General features: G+C 35.4%; 1 protein-coding gene and 1 long non-coding RNA gene across 4 annotated transcripts; both read right to left on the bottom strand.

The window, feature by feature from the left end:
* Positions 1-1,086: 1,086 nt before the first annotated feature.
* LOC127970742 (gastrula zinc finger protein XlCGF62.1) lies at positions 1,087-8,480 on the bottom strand. Of its 3 annotated transcripts, XM_052573440.1 has the most exons (4): positions 8,267-8,368; positions 4,631-4,694; positions 3,108-3,253; positions 1,087-2,027 (listed from the first exon to the last, which is right to left on the bottom strand). In XM_052573440.1, the coding sequence occupies exon 4, from the start codon at positions 1,995-1,997 to the stop codon at positions 1,233-1,235; it is 765 nt and encodes a 254-aa protein (XP_052429400.1). In that variant the 5' UTR covers positions 1,998-2,027; positions 3,108-3,253; positions 4,631-4,694; positions 8,267-8,368; the 3' UTR covers positions 1,087-1,232. The 3 variants fall into 3 exon arrangements, with proteins under 3 accessions (XP_052429400.1, XP_052429398.1, XP_052429399.1); XM_052573438.1 differs by lacking the exon at positions 3,108-3,253 and having other exon boundaries at positions 8,267-8,480; XM_052573439.1 differs by lacking the exons at positions 3,108-3,253; positions 4,631-4,694 and having other exon boundaries at positions 8,267-8,435.
* A 7,058-nt stretch (positions 8,481-15,538) lies between these two features.
* On the bottom strand, positions 15,539-17,575 carry LOC127969821 (uncharacterized). Its single transcript, XR_008156361.1, has 3 exons — positions 17,416-17,575; positions 16,983-17,136; positions 15,539-16,764 (listed from the first exon to the last, which is right to left on the bottom strand). It is a non-coding gene; the product is annotated as an uncharacterized LOC127969821 (long non-coding RNA).
* Between the last annotated feature and the right edge of the window lie 4,431 nt (positions 17,576-22,006).

The raw sequence follows: 22,006 nt of genomic DNA, 5'->3' as shown, positions 1-22,006 counted from the left end.
GGCTCAGTTGGATACAGAGTTACAAGTACATCAAGAGAATGTTTTCTCTTCGATAAAAAAAACAGACCTAGCAGAATCAGGAAAAGCTCAAGATACAGACATTGTGTCACTAAATGAGGTACTGCATTATCCATCAGCAGATGTCTTCTAAGGCCTCTGGAACAAATTGTTTTCTTTGTGCTGTAGAGCACGTAAGAAGTTTACACGTGGCAGAAATCAGAATCTCGATGCACCAAACATGAAGAAACAGAACAAACTGAGACAGACACAATCCAGAAAAACTGTGGCAATGCCTACAAAGATCTTTGTAAAGACTCCAGCAAGATGGATGGCACAGACTTTGAGTACTTTGCCTTCTTTGGTGAGTTCGAGCCCTCTCTTTAAGTGCTGTACAAATATTTGTCTCCAGACCTGAAGGCGGAGTCCCGTTCTTTAAATAATGACTGCACTACACATGACATCCAAGTTTTCTAGTTGGGGAAAAAACAGAATCTTGTTGTTGACAGTGACATTTCCCATGCAGTTTTGAACAAAACAGAGTCTGTGTTTTGTTCCAGGTCCTGAGGACAACTCCCAGTCTATTCATTCAAAGCAGTTCTGCAGCTGAGAGAGAGATTCCTCAGGCCTTCCATCTACTGGAATGTACACAGCAGTCAATATTACTCTGTAAATATAAGGGTCTACATATAACCGACAGCGCTTCTAAGTTAGGTGAGCAGTAAGTGTCTATAATACTGCTGTTGAAAGTTCACGTTATAGCTGATGGTGAGTTAACTGTGCTTTCTGGAATACACCTCAGGTAGTGATGGAAATTCAGATTCATAGAACACTGGTTATATGCAAACGCAACCAAATAAGAATGTTCTGGGAAAATTGGGGTAACGTGCTCTGAACCCACAGGAAGCAGTCTACTTACCTAAAAGAAGGCTTTCCCGTCTAACCATCAGAGAACGTTAGAAAGTCCCTTCTGGGAACCAGAAACAAACCACGTTCCACAAACCAGTTTCCACCTTCCTGACATTAAAAACTGATATCTGGGCTTGACTTGTAAAATTTAAACAAATGAGAAAAACAGTGAGGAAAAGGTGAATGAAAAGGTTCTTTATTTTGGCACTGAACAGGCATGATAAGATTCAGAAGGAAAATCATCAATAAAAGGGACATGGCTCAAACTAATAAAAACAAACAGAATAAATCTGAAATTCATGTGACATTCATGTGTGTGCATTACATCAGCTTTTAGCTAAGTGCCGTTTACGATGTACATTCATGCAGTATTTATTACTGAAATTCTTTCTACAGTCTGGACAAGAGAAAGGCTTCACTCTTGTGTGAGTCCGTATGTGTTTCTGCATTGTGTAAAGGCGTGAGAATCCACATCCACACACAGGGCAGCAGAAGCGTTTGTTGGCAGAATGAGAATCGGAATGATGGCGTCTAAGATAGGCCTTACTGAAGAACTTCTTGTCGCAGTGCATACAGGCGAACGGCCTCTCGCCTCTGTGTTTGTTCACATGACTCTGGAGTTCAGTGAAGCTAGTGAACTTCTTCCCACACTCGTCACAACTGTAGCCCTTTGAACGCTTTTGTTTGTTACCCGTGTGGACACTGCTGTGGAGGCGAAGCCAGTCTTTACGACGGAAGCCCTTTCCACAGAGTTCACAGACATATGGTGCCTCCCCTGTGTGTATTCGCATATGCCGCACCAGGTTTAAGTTACGGAGATACTCCTTGCCACACAGCTTACAGATGTATTTTTTAACAGGAGTCTCACTGATGATTTTTTTAACAGAAGTCTTGCAGTTTAAGGGCTGGGAGATGAAAGGTTCGGCTTCTTTTTCATCTGGGACCTGAATACTTTTTACAATATATTTCAGCCGCTGACAAAAGAGTACACCTGATTCCTCCGTTTTGCTCAGCACCAAAGTTTCAACACCCTCCTTATTCGATCCAGACCTTGGATCTCCAAGAAAAGACTTTTTGATCGCAGGCTTCATGTTGCTACAGACAGGATCGCAGTCCCTCAACTAGAGAAACAGATTGAATAGAGATGTTAATATTGAGATTTATTCCTCCACAGTATAATGCTTAAAACCCAAATTTCCCATACTTTAATAATACAATAAGCCTATAATTTAAACAGACACTTACACCACACTTGGCCTGATGCACAAGAAAGATGAACTGAGAAACATATAATGCATTACTGCCATAACAAGCAAACAACAGGAAAGAGTCAACAGATGGAAGTCAGTGAACCAATGATAGAACCTGTTTCAGGATGCAATAATAGAAATTGATGACCCATGTAGGAGAATGTACAGTTAAAACCCAAGAACCAGATATAATGAATGAAGACCAGGAGTCAGAGATGCATTCATTTAAAGAACAAATTACGGGAGTACATGGTTTGCAGTTTCAGTTCTCATGACTGAGTTCGTAGGCCGCTCTGCGTACAATTCAAAATCAACAACAATTATTCCCTGACAGAGGATACTAACTGCGTCAGTGCATAAGTCAACAAAATTCTGATTGGTTCCAAAACCTAGATAAACTAAAGACCAGATATGGATGTAAACAATTCGAATGTATCTTCTGACAACTATTTTGGTGACAAGTGATCCGAGGTCAGGTGCAATACGTCTCTCCAAAGATATCTGATATGCTGGACACTGGCAGTTGAATGTTTGTCCAGAGACTGTCTGAGCTTCTCCCTGTACAGATACTAACACGCATACAGAGAGATAGAGGATATTTCTACTCAGCATCCAGTCTTTCACCCACTACACCAGCAATGTCACCCTGCTCAAGAAGGCACATGTATAGGCCCATTTAAAGTTTGCCAAAGAACATATAATGACTCAGAGAATGCTTGTGAAATAATTCTGTGGACAGATGAGATAAAAATTGAGCTCTTTGGCATTAACTCAACTCGCCGTGTATGGAAAGAGAGAGAAATGCTGACCCCAAGAACACCATCCCTACAGTCAACCACGGAGGTGGAAACATACTTTGGGACTGTTTTAATGCTAAGGATGCAGGATGATTTCACCACATTGAGGGGAAAATGAAAGGGGTCCTTGTACTGTAAAATCTTGGATGAGTACCTCAGCCAGAACACTGAAGATGAGTCATGAATGGGTCTTCCAGCATGAGAATGACCTGAAACATATCGCCAACGCATTCAAGGAGTGGCTCTAGAAGAAGCAGATTAAGGTCATGAAGGGGTCACGCCAGTCTCCAGACCTCAATCCTATAGAAAATATATTGAGAGGGCTGAAACTTCCAGTTGCTGAATGACAGCCAAAAAAACTTAAGGACTTAGAGAGGATGTGATGTAGATGTGTGCAAACCTGGTGTTCAACTACAAAACACGTCTTAGCTCTGTGCTTGCCAACAAGGGTTTCTGTACCAAGTACATCAGGTTTTGCTTGGGGATCAAATACTTATTACACTTACTGAAATGCTAATCGATTTCTAATCTTTCTATGATGTGTTTTTTTCTGGATTTTTTGGTTGGTATTCTGTTAAAATAAACTTACCATAAAAATGACAGACCTTCATTTCTTTTTAATGGAGCCCCGCAAATGACATGCAAGAAATTGTGCTCACAATTTACTAATTTGTTCCCTCAATGTATTAAAACGTGCACATGATTGACTTCCCTCGATTTGCTAAATTGTGCGCACAATTTATAAATTGAGTGAACTAAATAGTAAATTGAGGGAATGCAATAGTAATCGTGCGCACGTTTTAGTACATTGAGGGAACGAATTAGTAAATCGTGCACACAATTTAGCCTAATATTTATTCTTCATGTCATGTGCGGGGCTCCGTACTTTTTAAGTGGGCAAACTTACAAAATCATTAGGGTTTCAAATATATATGGGTTTAATATATATATATATATATATGCTACTATTTTATATTTTAGTCACTTATGGTCATCAAGCCTGCATTTATTTGATCAAAATTTACTTAAAAGTAAATTTTATGCAATGCTGGTTTAATATCAATTTTGGAAACCTGTAATACTTTTTCATGATGAATAAAAAGTTGAAAAAAGAACTGCATTTATTTAAAATATAATTTTTGTCACAATATAAAGTACCGATAAAAAGGTCAGTACTTCAGTACTTGAGGTCAGTATTTTATTTTTTAAGAAGTTACTTTTTAAGGATTTGTTAAATTAATAGAAACAGTAGTAGTAAATTTTGATATTGTTAGAAAATATATCTATTTTGAATAAATGCTGTTCTTTTTAAATTTTAATTTATCAATGAACCCCCTTAAATGTATCACAGGTTACAACAAAATAATAATAATAATAAATAAATAAAGCAGCACAAATGTTTCCAATACTGATAAATAAATCAGCATATTAGAATGATTTCTAAAAGATCATGTGACACTGAAGAGTTCAGTAACGATGATGCTAAAAATTCAGCTTTACATCAAAGAAATAAATTATATTTTAAAGTATATTAAAATGGAAAAACATTATTTTAAATTGCAATAATATTTTCACAATATTACAGATTATTAGGCTTGATGAGCATGAGACACTTTAATGCTGCATAATTATCTTACAAAGTTGAAAGAAGCACGTGACAAAGGAGACATTGCCTACCTCAGATACGATAAACTCATCATCCATTCTCGCACTAGCACCCCTGAGTAATCTCTGTGCAACTCTGAAGGTATGACAGCACATAAAATTCATGTACTCATTACCAAGAAAAGGTTTAAGACTAGCACATATCAATATAAACAGTCTCAGGAATAAAATCAATGAAGTTGCTGAACTGTTAAATGAATATAAAATACACATTCTTGCTATCTCAGAGACTCACTTGGACTCTTCCTTTGATGACACAGAACTGTTTATTGAAGGTTACAACATATACAGAAATGACAGAAATGGTTTTGGTGGTGGAGTAGCTTTTTATATTCAGAATCATTTGCCAGTAAAAATAAGAGCTGATTTAATGAGTTTTAACATCGAAATATTATGGTTGCAAATGCATCTACCTCACCGAAAGTCTATACTTCTGTGTTGCTGTTACCGGTCACCAAGTGCCAATTGTGAATATCTTGATACTATCTGTAAAATGTTGGATATATATACTAATGTAAGTCAGGACATATATTTCATGGGTGACTTAAACATTGACTGGTTTTCTAAAGATTGCTACTTGAAAAAAAAACTGTTAACTACTGCAAATGCTTGTGGACTTACTCAACTTATAACTAAGCCTACAAGAACATGTTTTAGGAGTGATGGCTCCAGAACATCTACCTGTATAGATCATATTTTCACAAACCGACCTGAACTGTGTAAAAAGGTATTGTCTATTCCCATTGGTAGCAGTGATCATAATCTGATCATTTCTGTGTTAACAACCAAGCTGAGTGGATCTGGAACTGCAGTCTTATTTAAAAGATCTTATAAATTGTTTAAAAATGACAAGTTTATTGAAGATGTTCAAGCTATATGCTGGTCTGATGTGTTGACAGCTAGTAATCCAGAAATTGCTCTCTTTAAATTTAACAGTCTATTTTTGTCATTGATTGAGAAACATGCGCCTTTAAAGAAGTTTACTGTCAGGAATAACGTCACACCTTGGTTAGATGATGAACTGAAAAATTATATGAAAATAAGAGGTCAAATGAAAAGAACAGCAGTTACTACAGGAAATAAATGTGATTGGGACCTATATCGTAAAATGAGAAATTCTGTTACTAAACTTAATAAAAAGAAGAAGAAAATCTATTTTGATAATCAGGTTAAAAATATAGGTAATGATAGTAGGAAGTTATGGAGTGTTTTAAATCTATTGACTGGTAAGAAAAATAAAATAATTCCATCTTTTTTGGAAACAGGTGATAAATTTATAACTAAGCCAATAGATATTGCAAATTATCTTAATGATTATTTTATAAGAAAATTAGATAAACTAAGAGAAAATATGCCTAATCTAAGTAATGATATATCTCATCTATTAATAAGAAATGAACTGATGAAAAATAAAAACTTAAGGTTTAAATTAGAAAGTGTAAATATAGATCAAGTAAAGAATCTTTTAAAAGCCTGTAAAAACAAACCATCGGGTGTCGACGGTCTTGACAGCAGGCTTCTTAAACTAGCTGCTGACTTTATCGCCCCTGTTCTAACCCACATCATTAACCTCAGTTTTATCTGCTGTACCTGCCCACATGCATGGAAGCAGGCTAAAATAGTTCCTCTGCCCAAAGATAAGAAATTGCCTTTCTCTGGTCCCAACAGTCGCCCGATAAGTATATTACCTGTATTATCTAAAATAATGGAATCTATAGTACATGATCAAATTAACAACTATTTTTATACAAATGATTTATTAACAGATTTTCAGCATGCATACAGAAAAAGTCACTTCACTGCCACTGCACTGACTCACATGTCTGATGATTGGTTTAGAGAGACTGAAAAGAGAAATATTATTGGGGCTGTATTTTTAGATTTTTCTGCTGCCTTTGACATCATAGATCACGAACTGTTATTAACAAAATTATCTTGTTATGGTTTTGAGCAGTCAGCAATCACATGGATGTACAGTTATTTGTCAAACAGAACACAGACAGTGTTTTTTAATGGCAGTCTCTCAGGTATCAGAAATATCACATGTGGTGTACCCCAAGGCAGTTGTCTGGGTCCATTATTATTTAATATTTTTACTAATGATTTACCGTACACTTTACATAAGGCTAACATTGTCATGTACGCTGATGATTCAACTATATATACATCAGCAAGTACACAAATGGAACTAGAAACTGTTTTAAATATAGAATTACAATATGTAGTAGATTGGATCAAATTAAATAAACTGGCATTAAACACAGTAAAAACTAACTGCATGATTTTAGGTTCAAATTATAACATTAATCAAAATCCTGTAATTAATATTACAATTAATAATGCCATTATTAAACAGGTGCATGAGACCAAACTGCTGGGTGTAACAGTTGACTCTAGATTATCATGGAAAGAACATATTAATAATATTATTGCAAAAATGGGAAGAGGTATATCTATTATGAGAAGACATGCATATTATTTAACTTCAAATATTATGAATTATGCGATGAAAGCACTAATATTGACGTACCTGGACTATTGCCCTGCAGTTTGGTCAAATGCCACTGGTGAGTATATGAATAAATTACAACTTATACAGAATAGAGCTGCTCGTGTAGCACTTAGGTGCAGCTATAGGAGAAATATTATATTAATGCACAAAGATCTTAACTGGTTGTTGGTCAAAGATAGACTGTTGTATTCACTGTTAATTTTCATAAGAAACATTTCCATTTCAAAATCGCCTTCTGTTTTGTTTAAGTATCTTTCTTTTAGTGTAGACAATCATCAGTATAGTACCAGACATGCAACTAAAGGCAACTTCACCTTACCCATAGCAAGAACAAATGCCATAAAAAACACTGTTATATTCAGAGGTATGAAGGAATCAAATAAACTACCAACGCATATTATACTTACTAACAATATCAATAAATTTAAATTATATGTAAAGCAGCATCTATCAAAATAATACATCTGACTGTTTCGATTTATTTATTTTCATGTGTGAGCATGTGTAGGTATATATATAGGCGTATGTGTATGAATGTGTTTTTATATGTGTGTATATTTCATGCCCGTTTGAGGGTACATATGTGTACTTTGATATGTGTATATATATGTATGTGTATGTGTATTTATCTTTTTCATTTATTTGTTGCATTTTTAATGATTTATTTTTCCTTTTGTTTATGTATATATTTTTCAGGACCCCAGGAAGAATAGCTGCAGCATGGCTGTAGCTAATGGGGATCCTTTCAATAAAAACTCAAAAACTCAAAACGTCATAATTTCGCCCGCCTACATTTCACATAATAGGACTGTAGGTGGCACTTGGATTTCATTAACTATGATAGTTTCATGAAATATGCATGCATACATAAAAACAAGTGAATTGAATACTGAATCATAAGCTGCCGTCAACCTGTGGTGTGTAATGAGCCCTTCGAAACAGTGAATAATTTTGATAAGAATCAAATGAATCAGAGTTCTGAATGCTTCGTTTCTCCCATCTAGCCCAACGTCTAGGCCCGATATACATCATTCGTTTGTCAACACACTTTCACCTCCTTATAGATTTGAACTTTAAACCTATTAAAAACTACTGGTTAACAATTTCAAAGCCTATTGAGAAAGGACTTAACTTACTTGCAAAGAATTAACATTCACTGTTCCAATTAATTGAATCTTCGAGTGCTTTAAAAGCTTTCTCGTGCATGCTTCTTCATCTACTGTTAGATAGCATGACCAAAAATAGACAGTGCTGCCCCCTCCTTTTGTGGAATTACATTTGCTTCAATAAAACTGAACGAAAATTTTTCAGAAACTATCAAAAAATATGCCATTACAAAAGAAAAAAAAAATGAAAATGGAAAAAATTAACACGGTTGGACAGGTGCTCGCTGACCGGGAAGTACAGACGTCACTCAGTCAGCGGCGCCAGAGAGTGGCGCGCATATTGGAAAGCTCTTTTCTTTTAGAAAAACAGAGAAGACAGGTTTACAGTTGGAGAATTTGCATTTGTGAATGTGAAATTTGTTTAGGAAAAAAATTTAATTCATAACAAAACTGATATTTTCGTTTGTTGGGTCATAATACCCAAATATAATGTTTTTCATATGTACTGAGAAGTCTGGCAAAATCGTACACTTGACAAACACACCAATGTCATCCCAAAGTTTCTGAGTGTAGTGACATGACCAAAATAGTGTACAGTTTCTTCAGAACTCGAACAAAAAGAGCGTGTAAGATCAATATCAGATTTAAATATTTGTATAAACTTCTGTACATGATAGAACCTGTGTATGAGCTTAAAATAAATTTATTTCACTTTGTCTGTAAAAAAAATAAATTTTGCGGTAGAGACCAGATTTAATCACCACGAGAGCTTTCATATTGCGCGGCGTCTGTACTTCCCAGTCCGAGAGCACCTGTCCATCAAAAGCTCACTATCCAATCAGAGTAGATCACTGTTAACCCCGCCCCCACGAGAAGTTTGTGTCAAAACTCCAAACGAAAAACTGCGAAGCAAAAGCGAAGTCTGTGGGCAATGCATTCAAAATCCACGATTAGCGAAAACGAACCTTTGAAAAACATTAACAAAAATGAAGCATATTTGAAGAGCCTGTTACATTTGTGCGACGGAGTTAATTTTTTTTTTCGTTTTCATTGTGTTTTTTTTTTCTTTTGTAATGGCATATGTTTGATAGTTTCTAAAAAAGTTAGGTTCAGTTTTATAAAGTTACGTTCATTATTATTGAACTAAATGTAATTCCATACACGAAGAGCCTAATTTAGATGCCCGAAGTCCCCGCCTCTGAAGTCACATATGCTGATCTCTTATGCACAAGGGACACAAATGCGGAAACACGACATATAAATACCTAGACGCCTCATTGGCCGTTTTGAGCCGTTGCCGCGATACGTCAACGCGTCCGCCATGTTAGTGAGGGCAAGACTCCCTTAAAACCTTATACAGTCTATATGCTTAAAACAAATGAAAGTAAACGGGGGAGCTGTGGTTTTTACTGAATAAAAACACGATAACGTTCACATTTATCAATCGATTTCAGAGGTTTGTGATCTACGTGCAGTTAAAAAAAAACTTTGCCTCCAGTTATTTAGTTAGGTTTGGAAAATTATTAATTGAAAGCTCACGTTTGTCTCACTTGTTGATTTCGTAGATTTTTTCGATTTACAAATCTGTTAATGTAGTATAAATGTGACATATTCATGTAATGTAATTTGAATGTACATTACATGGTATGTATTTGTTTTATTGCTTTCTCTGTGTTCAATCCCAACATTTTTCTTTCTTTTTTTTCTCTCTTTCTTGTGTCTCAGGTCAGAACTCAGCTCATTCCCTTTGAAATACTGGGATAAAATCTAAATAATACATCTTTCAACACTAATGATTTACTATCGTTGAGAAAATTTAATATAACAAGTAAATACAAATCAAAAAGTGACACACTTGTAGTCTGCTAGCACTAAGCCTACAGATTAACTCCACAACAAATAATAACACATGTAGCTGATGAGGCTATGGGTCCAGTGAAAATGAAAATATGCACTGACAGTGCACAGTAGAAATATAGTAAAAGTGATATGTTATATTAAAAAGTATATGTAGTACAACTTAAAGTAAAGTGAATAATATGAAAAGCGAGTACAACGGTACAATAACATGGTACAATAACATTCCAGTATGTGATATAATAGATTTATAAAAGCATAAAATTATATGAATAATACCATAATAAATAACTGAACAACAATAGGTTAATAATAGCAAGAAGAATATGTAATAAAGGGTGGAATAATACAGAATAGACAAAAATGAAGAATAAATTAATAGTAAATTAAAGAGTAAAATAAAACAATTTGAAATGTAATTTTAAAATACTATTTGTGTAATAATTATTAATCAAATTAAGACACAACTAATGACACAACACAAAAAAATTGTAGACATGAGTTCCAAATTATGTTTACTGAGCTCCTTGAGTATAATATATACATGTACACACACATGCATACACACACACACACACACACACACACACACTCCGCCGCTTCCCTCAAGATTTTCTATTTTATTAAATTAATGAGTCAAATAAGGTAAAAAACTTGACGATGCTTGACATTTTGTTCTATAATGCACATTACACACACTCATGCAGAAAACACACACATTTTGAAACAGTGGTTTATTTTTCCATGTAAGTTAACCAGTGTTGGGTAGTAACGTGTTATTAGTAACGCGTTACTGTAACGCAGTTCCATTTGACAGTAACTAATACTGTAATGCATTACTTTTTAAATAAATTAACTCTGTTACCATTACCATATGGTGCATCGTAAGTTACTTTTTTTTAAATTAATTAATTTTGACTGAAGTGCAGCCTAACCTGTTTGCAGCAGCGATGCATTGTAGGATTGGTGGATGCCAACCACTGTAAACATGTTTCCGTTTATTCAAGTATGTGCGGCAGTCATGGCGAGTCAAGGCGAGAGCAACACGAGTTTCTCAAAGTGGAAATATGCTCATTATTTCACTTTAGTTGAGCATAAAGACAAAAACCTTTTATAATTTATGTAATGTAGGCTGTGTCTTTCTGGTTCGAATGTCCTGCCCACGAAATTTCCAATCCGTGTGCTCAGATTTTGTAAACTGTACCCTCGGTTTTTGAATCTGTATCCACAAATTCATAATCTGACGCACACTTTTGCAATCCATTCCCATGGATTTGTAAACTGTAGCCTACTCACAGATTCATGCTGCAAGCTCCTACGTGTTAACTTACAGTTTTAATGAATATTATTATGTGAAATGGGTCTACAGCAAAATGTCTTAAGTGATTCTCTGTATGTTTTTCTCATACAGGTGAAACATTGTTGAAAACATGCAGCCTGTCTCTACTGTGGAGTCGCCGGCTTTCAGTCAGCTCCTTAGCATGATAACATAGATTTCATTTTTAAACAGCACATATATATATATAAGAGAAGAGGTGGGAGTTCAAAGGAGGAATCTTTATATTACCAAACTGCATAGATATAAACAGTGTTGGGAAGGTTACTTTGGAAATGTAATAGGTTACAGATTACAAGTTACCCTGTTTAAAATGTAATAGTAGTGTAACTTTTTTAATTACTTTAAAAAAGTAATGTAACTAATTACTTTTGAGTACTTTTTGATTACTTTTATAAATTTCTAATGAATGTTTATTTGCAACTGTTAATCATCTTCAACCATTTACACCATGCAGGTTTAACCTTAAAGTAGTGCTCAACACTGTCAGACTTTCACCATCCTTCATCACTTGAATTAAGATGATCCCATTTGAACACATCCACCACACAATCAGACTTTAGTACTGCCTTTTACTTTAATGAGATTGATCTGAAGTTCGATGCAGATTTAAAATCAAAAGAAATAGTTTATAGATACTGTTTTTGAAACCAATCTTTGCATAACTACAGGCATCTAACTGCATCTAACAATGGTTTGGGGAAAAATAGTTAATAAAAGCATATACATCAACTTAAATACGGTTATCTAATAAGCATGTGTCCTATTTTGTGTACTAAACTCCTGAAACATTGGTGTCTTTTTGAAACACTGCTGTCTCTTTGTATATGATATGATGATAGTTTCTCAAAATAAAAATAAAAAAATAGGCTGGGAAATCTCACACTCATACACCCACAACCCATTCTGAAACATGGACAACCCTATTTTTTTTTTTTATGGACCTGACATGAAAAATTTGAATCCTTAGGTTGGGGGACTTGCAACATAATTAAGAGTTCTCTCCTGAACTGGACCTTCACTTCCATTATCCATCCATCTCTCTCATGACTTTAATACTGAAGATTTTTATTTGACTTTTACCATGTTGTAGGTGCATTTTTGTTTTGTTTTTTGGCAAATGAATTACCACTTGTATTTATTTTTACAACAAATTCCATGTTAAACCACGGTTAGTACCATACCATAGGCTACATTAATTTTCCTAAGGAAATATGATGATTTGTCTGCTATATTACTACTGTAACATTACAATAGATAATAATGACGTCGTTTATACAGTATTTTGAGTGAGTGTGAGCAATGTGCTGCTGCTGCTACTTGACTAATTAAACAAAGACAAAACTACATTAGCATATTTACAGATGAAACTGACCTGCACCTGAAACCCTGAACATAAGTGTCGCTTCTCTGCTCCAGCTGTGCGCTACACAGTTCACTCTGGTCTCTCTCTCGCGCATTGATTACTCCGGAGTCTGATCCAAACCGTTCAGCGGAGGCGCAGAGAGCGCGCAAGACCAACCATGGCCAGTCACAACTAACCGATTCATGATTTATTAGAGATTTAATTATCGAATGGCGGATTCGGAAATAATCGCTTTAGTATATTCGGCCTGCAATTATACAATAACAATATCAAAGTAGAGGGCCAAATCGTCTGCCAGGCCACCGGGAATAGTCCCGGTTCTCCCAAAGTCCAGTCAGCGCCTGATTTCCACAGAAACGCAGAACGTGCAGGATTCATATTGAGTCTCTTTGCGGCTTAATATTCACAGACACCAGTCCATATCGCGTTTTTATTCAAGTGTACTGACCTACTTTTGATTCATTCATCCAAAATGTGGCATATTTCGTCCGCGTTATAGGCTGAATTCCATTTTTATGACTGAATTCTACGGATTATGGGACACATGTCTTAGTGCAATTTGGGAAAGAAATAAGCTGTATGTGGATGTGTGTAAATATTCAAATGTAATCCTCTTTGTAATCATTACAATTTTCATAAGTAACTGTAATTTAATTACTCATTTTTTCTTAGTAACTGTAACTGATTACTGTTACATTTATTTTGTAATTAAATTACGTAACGCCGTTACATGTAACTAGTTACTTCCCAACACTGGATATAAATCATGATCTGCAAGATTAACCATAATCTGATGTGATCCGAACACCTCAGAGAAAACCTGTGTTGAGCTGCTGCAAGAGCATTTGAAGCACAGCAGCTGTGGTCAAAGAGTTCTCGTGTGTTCAGAGCGGGATCGCGAATCATTTTAGTCAGTTCGGAGTTCCTAGCGGCATCGCAATTCATTTGAGTCAGTTCGTCAGTTCGGAGTGGGATCGCGAATCACTAGAGTCATTTTGGGGATCGGAGCGGATCCGCGAATCATTTGAGTCAGTTTGGGGATCGCGAATCATTTGAGTCAGTTTGGGAGTTCGGAGCGGGATCGCGAATCATTTGAGTCAGTTCGGGATATCGGAGCTGATTCGCGAATAATTTGAGTCAGTTTGGGGATCGCGAATCATTTGAATCAGTTCGGGAGTTCGGAGTGGGTTTGCGAATCATTTGAGTAAACTTGGGAGTTCGGAGCGTGAATCATTTGAGTCAGTTCGGAGCGGGTTCGCGAATCATTTGAGTCAGTTTGGAAGTTTGGAGCAGGTTCGCGAATCATTTGAGTCTGTTCGGAGTTCGCGAATCATTTGAGTCAGTTTGCGGATCGCGAATCATTTGAGTCAGTTCGGGATATCGGAGCTGATTCGCGAATAATTTGAGTCAGTTTGGGGATCGCGAATCATTTGAATCAGTTCGGGAGTTCGGAGTGGGTTTGCGAATCATTTGAGTAAACTTGGGAGTTCGGAGCGTGAATCATTTGAGTCAGTTCGGAGCGGGTTCGCGAATCATTTGAGTCAGTTTGGAAGTTTGGAGCGGGATCGCGAATCATTTGAGTCAGTTCGGGATATCGGAGCTGATTCGCGAATCATTTGAGTCAGTTTGGAAGTTTGGAGCTGATTCGCGAATAATTTGAGTCAGTTTGGGGATCGCGAATCATTAGAATCAGTTCGAGAGTTCGGAGAGGGTTCGCGAATCATTTGAATCAGTTCGGGAGTTCGGAGCGGGATCGCAAATCATTTGAATCAGTTCGGGAGTTCGTAGAGGGTTTGCAAACTCTATGGCTCTATATAGAACCCTAATGAACCCTTTTTTCTAAGAGTGTTGTCCAGTGTTGGGCAGTAATGCTTACTGTAACGCAGTTACTTTTGACATTAACTAATCCTGTAAAGCATTACTTTTTAAATAAATTAAATCTGTTACCGTTACCATATGGTGCATTGTACGTTACTTTTTTAAAAATTAATTAATTTTGACTGAAGTGCAGCCTAACCTTCCCATGGATTTGTAAATTGTAGCCTACTCACAGATTCATGCAGCAAGCTCCTACATGTTAACTTAAAGTTTTAATGAATATTATTATGTGGAATGGGTCTACAGCAAAGTATCTTAAGTGATTACACTGTTAAAAAATTACTGTAAATTTTACAGTAAAATACTGGCAGCAGGGTTGCCAGCCAGGTACTGTAAATTTTACAGTAGTCGTACTGTAATTTAATTTACAGATTTTTCCTGTATTCTCAATTACAGTAAAATTCTGTAAATTAAATTACAGTAAGACTACTGTAAAATTTACAGTAACTGGCTGGCAACCCTGCTGCCAGTATTTTACTGTAAAATTTACAGTAATTTTTTTATATTTTGTATACTGCATTTTTACAAAAAAATATATTATATACTGCATTTTTAATACATTGTATATGGCATTTAACAATTATTTAAATAGCAAATGCACACTTTCAAGTAGTTTACTGTGCAAAGCAATTCTTTGAAAAAAAGCATATGTGTATTTGCTATATTTAAAGTATGTAAAATGATAGCATACAATATATTTTCCCTATTGCTGACTTAACTTTAACTGCATAAAGTGTTATATAATGCATAACTTAATTCACCAAAAAAATATAAAAAAATAACATTTTTAAAATCTAAAAAAAAACAGGTCAAAATGTTATATATCACTTTCAAATTTACATAAAAAAATGACATAAAAAGTATATTATTTTGAACTCATTTTTATTTATTTTAAAATTATTTCATTTTTTTTTAAATGGATATGAAATTTTGGCATGATTTCTTTTTTATTACTTGGAACATAATGGCCATCATGGACCTTGACACAAAGAAATATTCAAACTGCGTTATAACCGAAACATGACCAACATGGTCATATTAAAACAGTTCACCCAAAAGTGAAAATTCTGTCATTTCTCACCCTCATGTCATTCCACACCCTTAAAACCTTTGTTCATCTTCACAACACACATTAAGATATTTTTTATAAAACCTGATGGCCCAGTGATGCCTACATTGCTAGCAAGATCATTTCCCTTTCCAATGCCCAGAAAGGTACTAAAAACATATTTAAAACAGTTTATGTGACTACAGTGGTTCAACCTTAGTGTAATGAAGCAATGAAAATACTTTTTGTGTGCCAAAAAACTAAATAATGACTATTCAACAGTATCTCGTGATGGATGACACTGCTTCATGAAGCTTCAAAGCTTTATTAATCTTTCAGTTCAAATCAGAGCATATCAAACTGCCAAAGTCACATGATTTCAGTAAATGAGGCTTCGTTACGTCATAAGTGTTTTGAAATTTCAATGGTTCGTGTGACTTTTGCAGTTTGATACACGTTCTGAGCAAATGATTTGAAACAAAAGATTCGTAAAGCTTCTAAGCTTCATGAAGCAGTGTTTTGAGATCGCCCATCACTAGATATAGTTGAATAAAATCGTTGTTTTGGGAGATGGGGGTGGGGGGGGGGGTTGGCAAAAAAAGTATTCTCGTCGCTTTATAATATTTAGGTTGAACAACTGTAGTCACATGAATTGTTTTAAATGTTTTAGAGACTTTCTGGGCATTGAAAAAAAGAAATGATCTTGCTAGAAATGCACGCTTCACTGAGCCACATCTTATTATGTGTTGTGAGGATGAACGAAGATCTTACGGGTGTGAAACGACATAAGTAATTATTGACTTAATTTTCATTTTTGGGTGAACTAATCCTTTAAAAACCACAAAGACATTTTCAGATAGCTATCATCATTAAGGAATAGACCAATATTGCCAAACAAGTCATACAAAAAAAAGTGATGCATGACTGACCGGAAGGAGCCGCGCACTTGCAGAAGTCATACAAACTTTCTATCAAACAGATAAAAATCAACCAAATAACAATTATGCTCCAGATGAAGTTCCATCCCAGGATTCAAAGTGTGACTAGAAATATTGAAAAGAGTAAAGAGGACAATACATTAGATATATTACAAAACATAATAATACTTTCAGAAACAAATAGGGGGAGGACAGATACAGTCAGAGACAGATACAGGGATGAGAGGTACAGTCAGAGAGAGACAGAGGGATGAGAGGTACAGTCAAAGGCAGATAGAGAACAATAAAAGGAAGACGCAATCTTGGTGTGTGTGTATCCTTACATTTCAGAAACTCCATTGGAATTTGCACAGAAGAGTGGCAACATGTGGGTTGACTGCCACACATTTTCTTCTGTATCACTTGTACTGTTTTTATTTCGATGGCACTTTTCCCTTGGCTTTGGGTCCTCTCTCTGGATTTATGCCCAGAAAGCACCTAAAGGGTCATGAAACAGACAATATGTAATTAAGAGCGGTTTTAGGACCTCCAAGAAAGTTGGAGATGTCCACTAATAATAAAAAAAAAACATATTTAACTCAATAGCTTGCTGGTGTTAAATAGGGAGACAAATATATTCTCTTCTCGAGTTAAGACACATTGTTTTAAAGGCATCAACAGAAATAACACTGATAACATAACATTATTAAAAGGAATGTTCTGATATAACTTATCTATAAAATGCTGGTTCTGAAGTTGTTAGAATTCAACCATTACCTTTGAATGAACTCCAAGGTACACACTGCTTCCTCCTGATACTCAAGATTAAACTAGTAATAAGCAGCAAACAGAGTGGCAAGGCCGGACAGGAAACTGGGCTGAGTGCCCTCACACACCACCTCGCCTTCAATACTCAGCATCCAGTGCTCACTTTCAAAGTGTCTCCTAAAACAATCAATATCACAATAGTAATTAATACCTATACCATTTTTTTTTTTTTTTTTTTTTTGTATTTCAGATTTTTACATTTACATTACATACTATATTTAGTAGGGGTGGGATAAAAATGTGATTCTTAAATGTATCGCAATGCATAAGCAGACGATTCTGAACTGATTCACAAATGTCAAAAATAAATTTTCTAAACGTTAATTAATGTAATGTTGACGGAAAGTAAAAGGCGGATCTCTGAAACGCGGAAGTGCATGCCCAGACAGTCTGTGACATGCACATATTTCTTTTACTGTCTATGGTGTGTATCCACTGGCGCAGAGCAAGCGTTTTGAGACCTATAACGTTACTTGAGCGTTTTCAGTCCATTTAATGGAAGTTGAGCTTCCATAGTTGCATATGGTTTGTGGTGGATCGATTATGCAGCAAAATGCCTCCTAATGTGAAACAGACTGCAAGCACTTTGTTTTTTTCTTCCTGAACCTTCTGGTTGTTCGTTCATTTGAAATGACTCGAAAAAAGATTCGTTCATTTTGCTGAACGAGACTCAAAAGTCCGATTCGGTAAAATGATCCGAACTTCCCATCACTACAACTGATGATAAGATTCAAGTCATAGACGCAATAAAACAACTCGTTTGTTTATTGGTCAGTGTCGCGCTTGATCAGTTCATTTGTTCAAGTGTCACCGCACTGATAAGGAGCATTTGTGCACCCTGTGCCAAAATACACACAAGATTTGCCGGCCGACATAAATATAGACACATATATATAAATAGCATATTTAATAATTTCAAGGAAAACGTATTTGGTCGCCCTAAGGTAATAAATTAGGCTAACTATACAAAGCAGACTTTATATCAAACAGATTTGTTAAAGTTTTCACATTAACGTTACCTGAAGTTAGCAAATGCTCAAAAAAAATCTACATCTCACTGGTTACGTTAACCTCTTAGAAAAGCACCACTGAGAATTTATATGACACACACATCCTCCGTGAGCGGCCCTGACTGACCGCGAGGCTTTAGAAACGCGTTTTATTTCGGCGCCCGTGTTAACAGATGACTGCATGTGCAAAGTTGTTTTACATCATAAAATAATCACGACGAAGTGTGCTGATAAACACTAAGTTACAGTGAATATAAACTATTAGCACTGAAACATGTCATTCATAACGAAGGATTCCAGAGATTTTCTGTCCATGGCTGCTATAGCGCCGGGGGATGTGTGAAATCCTACCGCGACCGCGCTACTGAAACCCCGCGCAATTCTGCCTCGCGCCCCGCGGACGGATGATGCTTGAATCTGGGGTTACCAATATAATCCGCGAATGTAGATGCATTCATATACTATAAACTACCAAACAAGAAATATAAAAAACTGAAGTCACTTACCACAGTTGTGAATCACTCCTCTTGTCTTTAACGTTAATCTCCTCGACCGTTGACGATGCGGCTCCGAAGATTTGAAATTTACAGCAAAATTCTGTAAATTTGAGTCAGACCTACACGTGACCCCAGAATGCATTGCAGTTTACAGCAATATGCTGTATTATTAAAAAACAGTCCGCGGCTGTAAAATAATGCTGTAATTTTTACAGCAATTCATTACAGTGTATATCTAGGTTTTTATCATACAGGTGAAACATTGTTGAAAACATGCAGCCTGTCTCTACTATGGAGTCGCTGGCTTTGAGTGAGCTCCCGCATGATAACATAGATTTCATTTTTAAACAGCATGTTTCTCGAAATTGATTCTGAATAATTCAGATTGCTTTCATTTATTTATTTAAAAATGTTTTGTGTTATGTTGTCCATTGTTATTAGTTTTCATACTTAAGCTGTAAAAGGAACATTTTTAAGGGCTCAACACAACAGCTTTTATGATGCAGAAGCCACTTTAGTTTTTCATTTTGAATATATTATTCAGGTGTTTTGTTATTTATTTCAGAAATCCTTGTGATATACAATATTAAGTTTGTGCTGGTCTGCCTCAATCAAAATAGTGTTTAAAAATTACTTTCTGTTTTACTTTGTGTTTGTATAGACCATAATGCATAAAAGCTCATTAATGGGAACATTAAAGAAAGTTCTTTAAAAAAGTAACTAAAAAGTTACTTTTAACAATAATGCATTACTTTTTGGTGTAAGTAATCAACAAAGTAATTGAGTTACTTTTTGAATGAAGTAACCAGTAACTGTAACTAGTTACTATTTCTTAGTAACTAGCACAACACTGATGTGAACACATATGAATGCTTGAGTGTGAGTATGTGAGGTTTACCTTGCACAACAAAATCTCCATCTGTTTATCACAGACCAGAATATGAGATGGTCCCCGCAAAAAAACTTTATATTAATCAAAATTAATAATCATTATAACAACATCACAATGAGTTTATCATGATATTGCAGCTTGACTCACTATGAGTTCCTGTGTTTTTCATTTCTATTTACAACATGTAGTTTTTGTGTAAAGACACACGCAGAACTTTATCAGCATTAAACAGCCTGTGCAAAGCTTTTTAAATGCAGTCTATAGTATTAGAATATGAGCTGGGTCATTCTGTCGATTCATTCAGGGATGCTCTGAGTTTAGTACAAACACAACACTAGGGAGGTCTTGTCTCTTGGAAATGCAGAGAACAGCTTTCCTCATCTTTCCTTAAGGCTGTCCTTGTCCTGTTTGCAAATGGCTAAAAGGGAAGAAAAAAGAATACATAAAATAAATTCACAGTTTTATGAAAAGCAATGAAATCCTTATAATCAAGTGATGATAAATTTAATCGGTAACACTTTTGAATAATGGTCCATTAGTTAATATTAGTTAAATACTTTAGTTAACATGATCCAAGCAAGAACTACTACAGCATTTATTAATCTTAGTTGATGTTCATTTCAACATTTACTAATGCATTATTTAAATCAAAGGTTGTGCTTGTTAAGCATATAATCTCAAAATTCATCCTTTGAAACCCATTTTAAATTCAAACATTGCATTACCATGAAAATGATATATCAAAATCATGTTACAAAATGTTTTGAGTCACGAATTATAAAATATAGGTTTGGATCAAGCACTTTCAAGTCTATGTTCAAAAATGTAATTGACCGTTAACAGGTTAACCGTTAACACATAGTTTTGTTCAATGTTCTTACAACATTTCAGCCGAATATTAATTATAAATGTTAATTAGATGTGTCCATTACCTGTCTAGCGAAGTCCGTGAGGATGCCATTTGGGAAAGAGCCTGAACTGGCAGCTACTTTGGCGAGGTCTGTGTTTTTTGTTTTTGTTTTTTTTTGGTAAAATAACACCATTTGGCGATACTACAGAGAGTTCTGTCAATTTTATCTGATTGATATCATTAACAGCTTTGGGACATTTTTGTATTGCTCATCTGTGTCAGTATGGGAGCAATGCTGAGTGAAGCTTTTTAGAAAATAAATAAAGAACTACAAAATATGGAATCTCAACCCCGACTTGATGTAGTATTTTGCTGCTAATGTATTCCTGACACTGATGAGACCCTCACCTCTCAGATACCAAACACAGACATTGCTTTTCATAAATAACAGAGTAGAATACTATTTCTAAGAGAACTATGATTGTGTGTTCATTATACACTAGAAGAGGAGGACATTGGAATAAAACTGATTCTGCAATAAAACAAAACACCTGGACGCTTCTTAAAACTGTAAGTAAAAAATTTATGAAAAATAACAAATGTAAAATAAGCAAACTGATTTTGTTTTGAATAATGTCAGAGGTTGGACTGGCTTGAAAGACCACAAAATACTCCCATATGACTCCACAGGGGAAGTTTCCTGCCAAGAGTAGGCTATTTTGGTCTGCAGCCCTTTCTGGTTATTTCATTAGAGAGTCCGTGAGTTCAGCTAACGGGCATTTCAAACTTTGCTATTAATCTTCATTACTGAAGTGAGTCAGATTAACTTTATTATTCGAACAGACAACTTAATAAATGTCTGTAGGCAAATCCTATGCAATTCATCCCAATAACGAAATGAGACATTAAATAAGTTTTTAATTTTATCTAGGTTGACACCATTTCAGATAACTCCAAATAATTGGATTTTTTCCAGTGTTTAAAGATCTGGAATATCAAAGAGGAGTGGAACATTTTTCACTGGGATTAATATTAAACACAGTATAAACCCCCTTTTCTGAGTATAAACAGGACAAAACTAAAATCAGAGATCAAAAAATGAATATAATTATACAAAGTTATATGATGCTGCATTGACAGCTCAATGAAATCAATGTTATTAACATTGCACATGACTGTAACATTAAACAACATACATAGAAAAAGGAACATACATCTGAAAAATACAAACACGCTTTTAGTTAAAGAAGGAAGGGGACTTTTATTATGAAATGTCTGCAGGAGGCAGCAG

Source organism: Carassius gibelio, chromosome B13 (assembly GCF_023724105.1).
Source record: "Carassius gibelio isolate Cgi1373 ecotype wild population from Czech Republic chromosome B13, carGib1.2-hapl.c, whole genome shotgun sequence".
In the NCBI taxonomy this organism is placed as follows: Eukaryota; Metazoa; Chordata; class Actinopteri; order Cypriniformes; family Cyprinidae; genus Carassius; species Carassius gibelio.
Note: the sequence above shows the minus strand (reverse complement) of the source record. Positions and strands in the feature narration are given on the sequence as shown.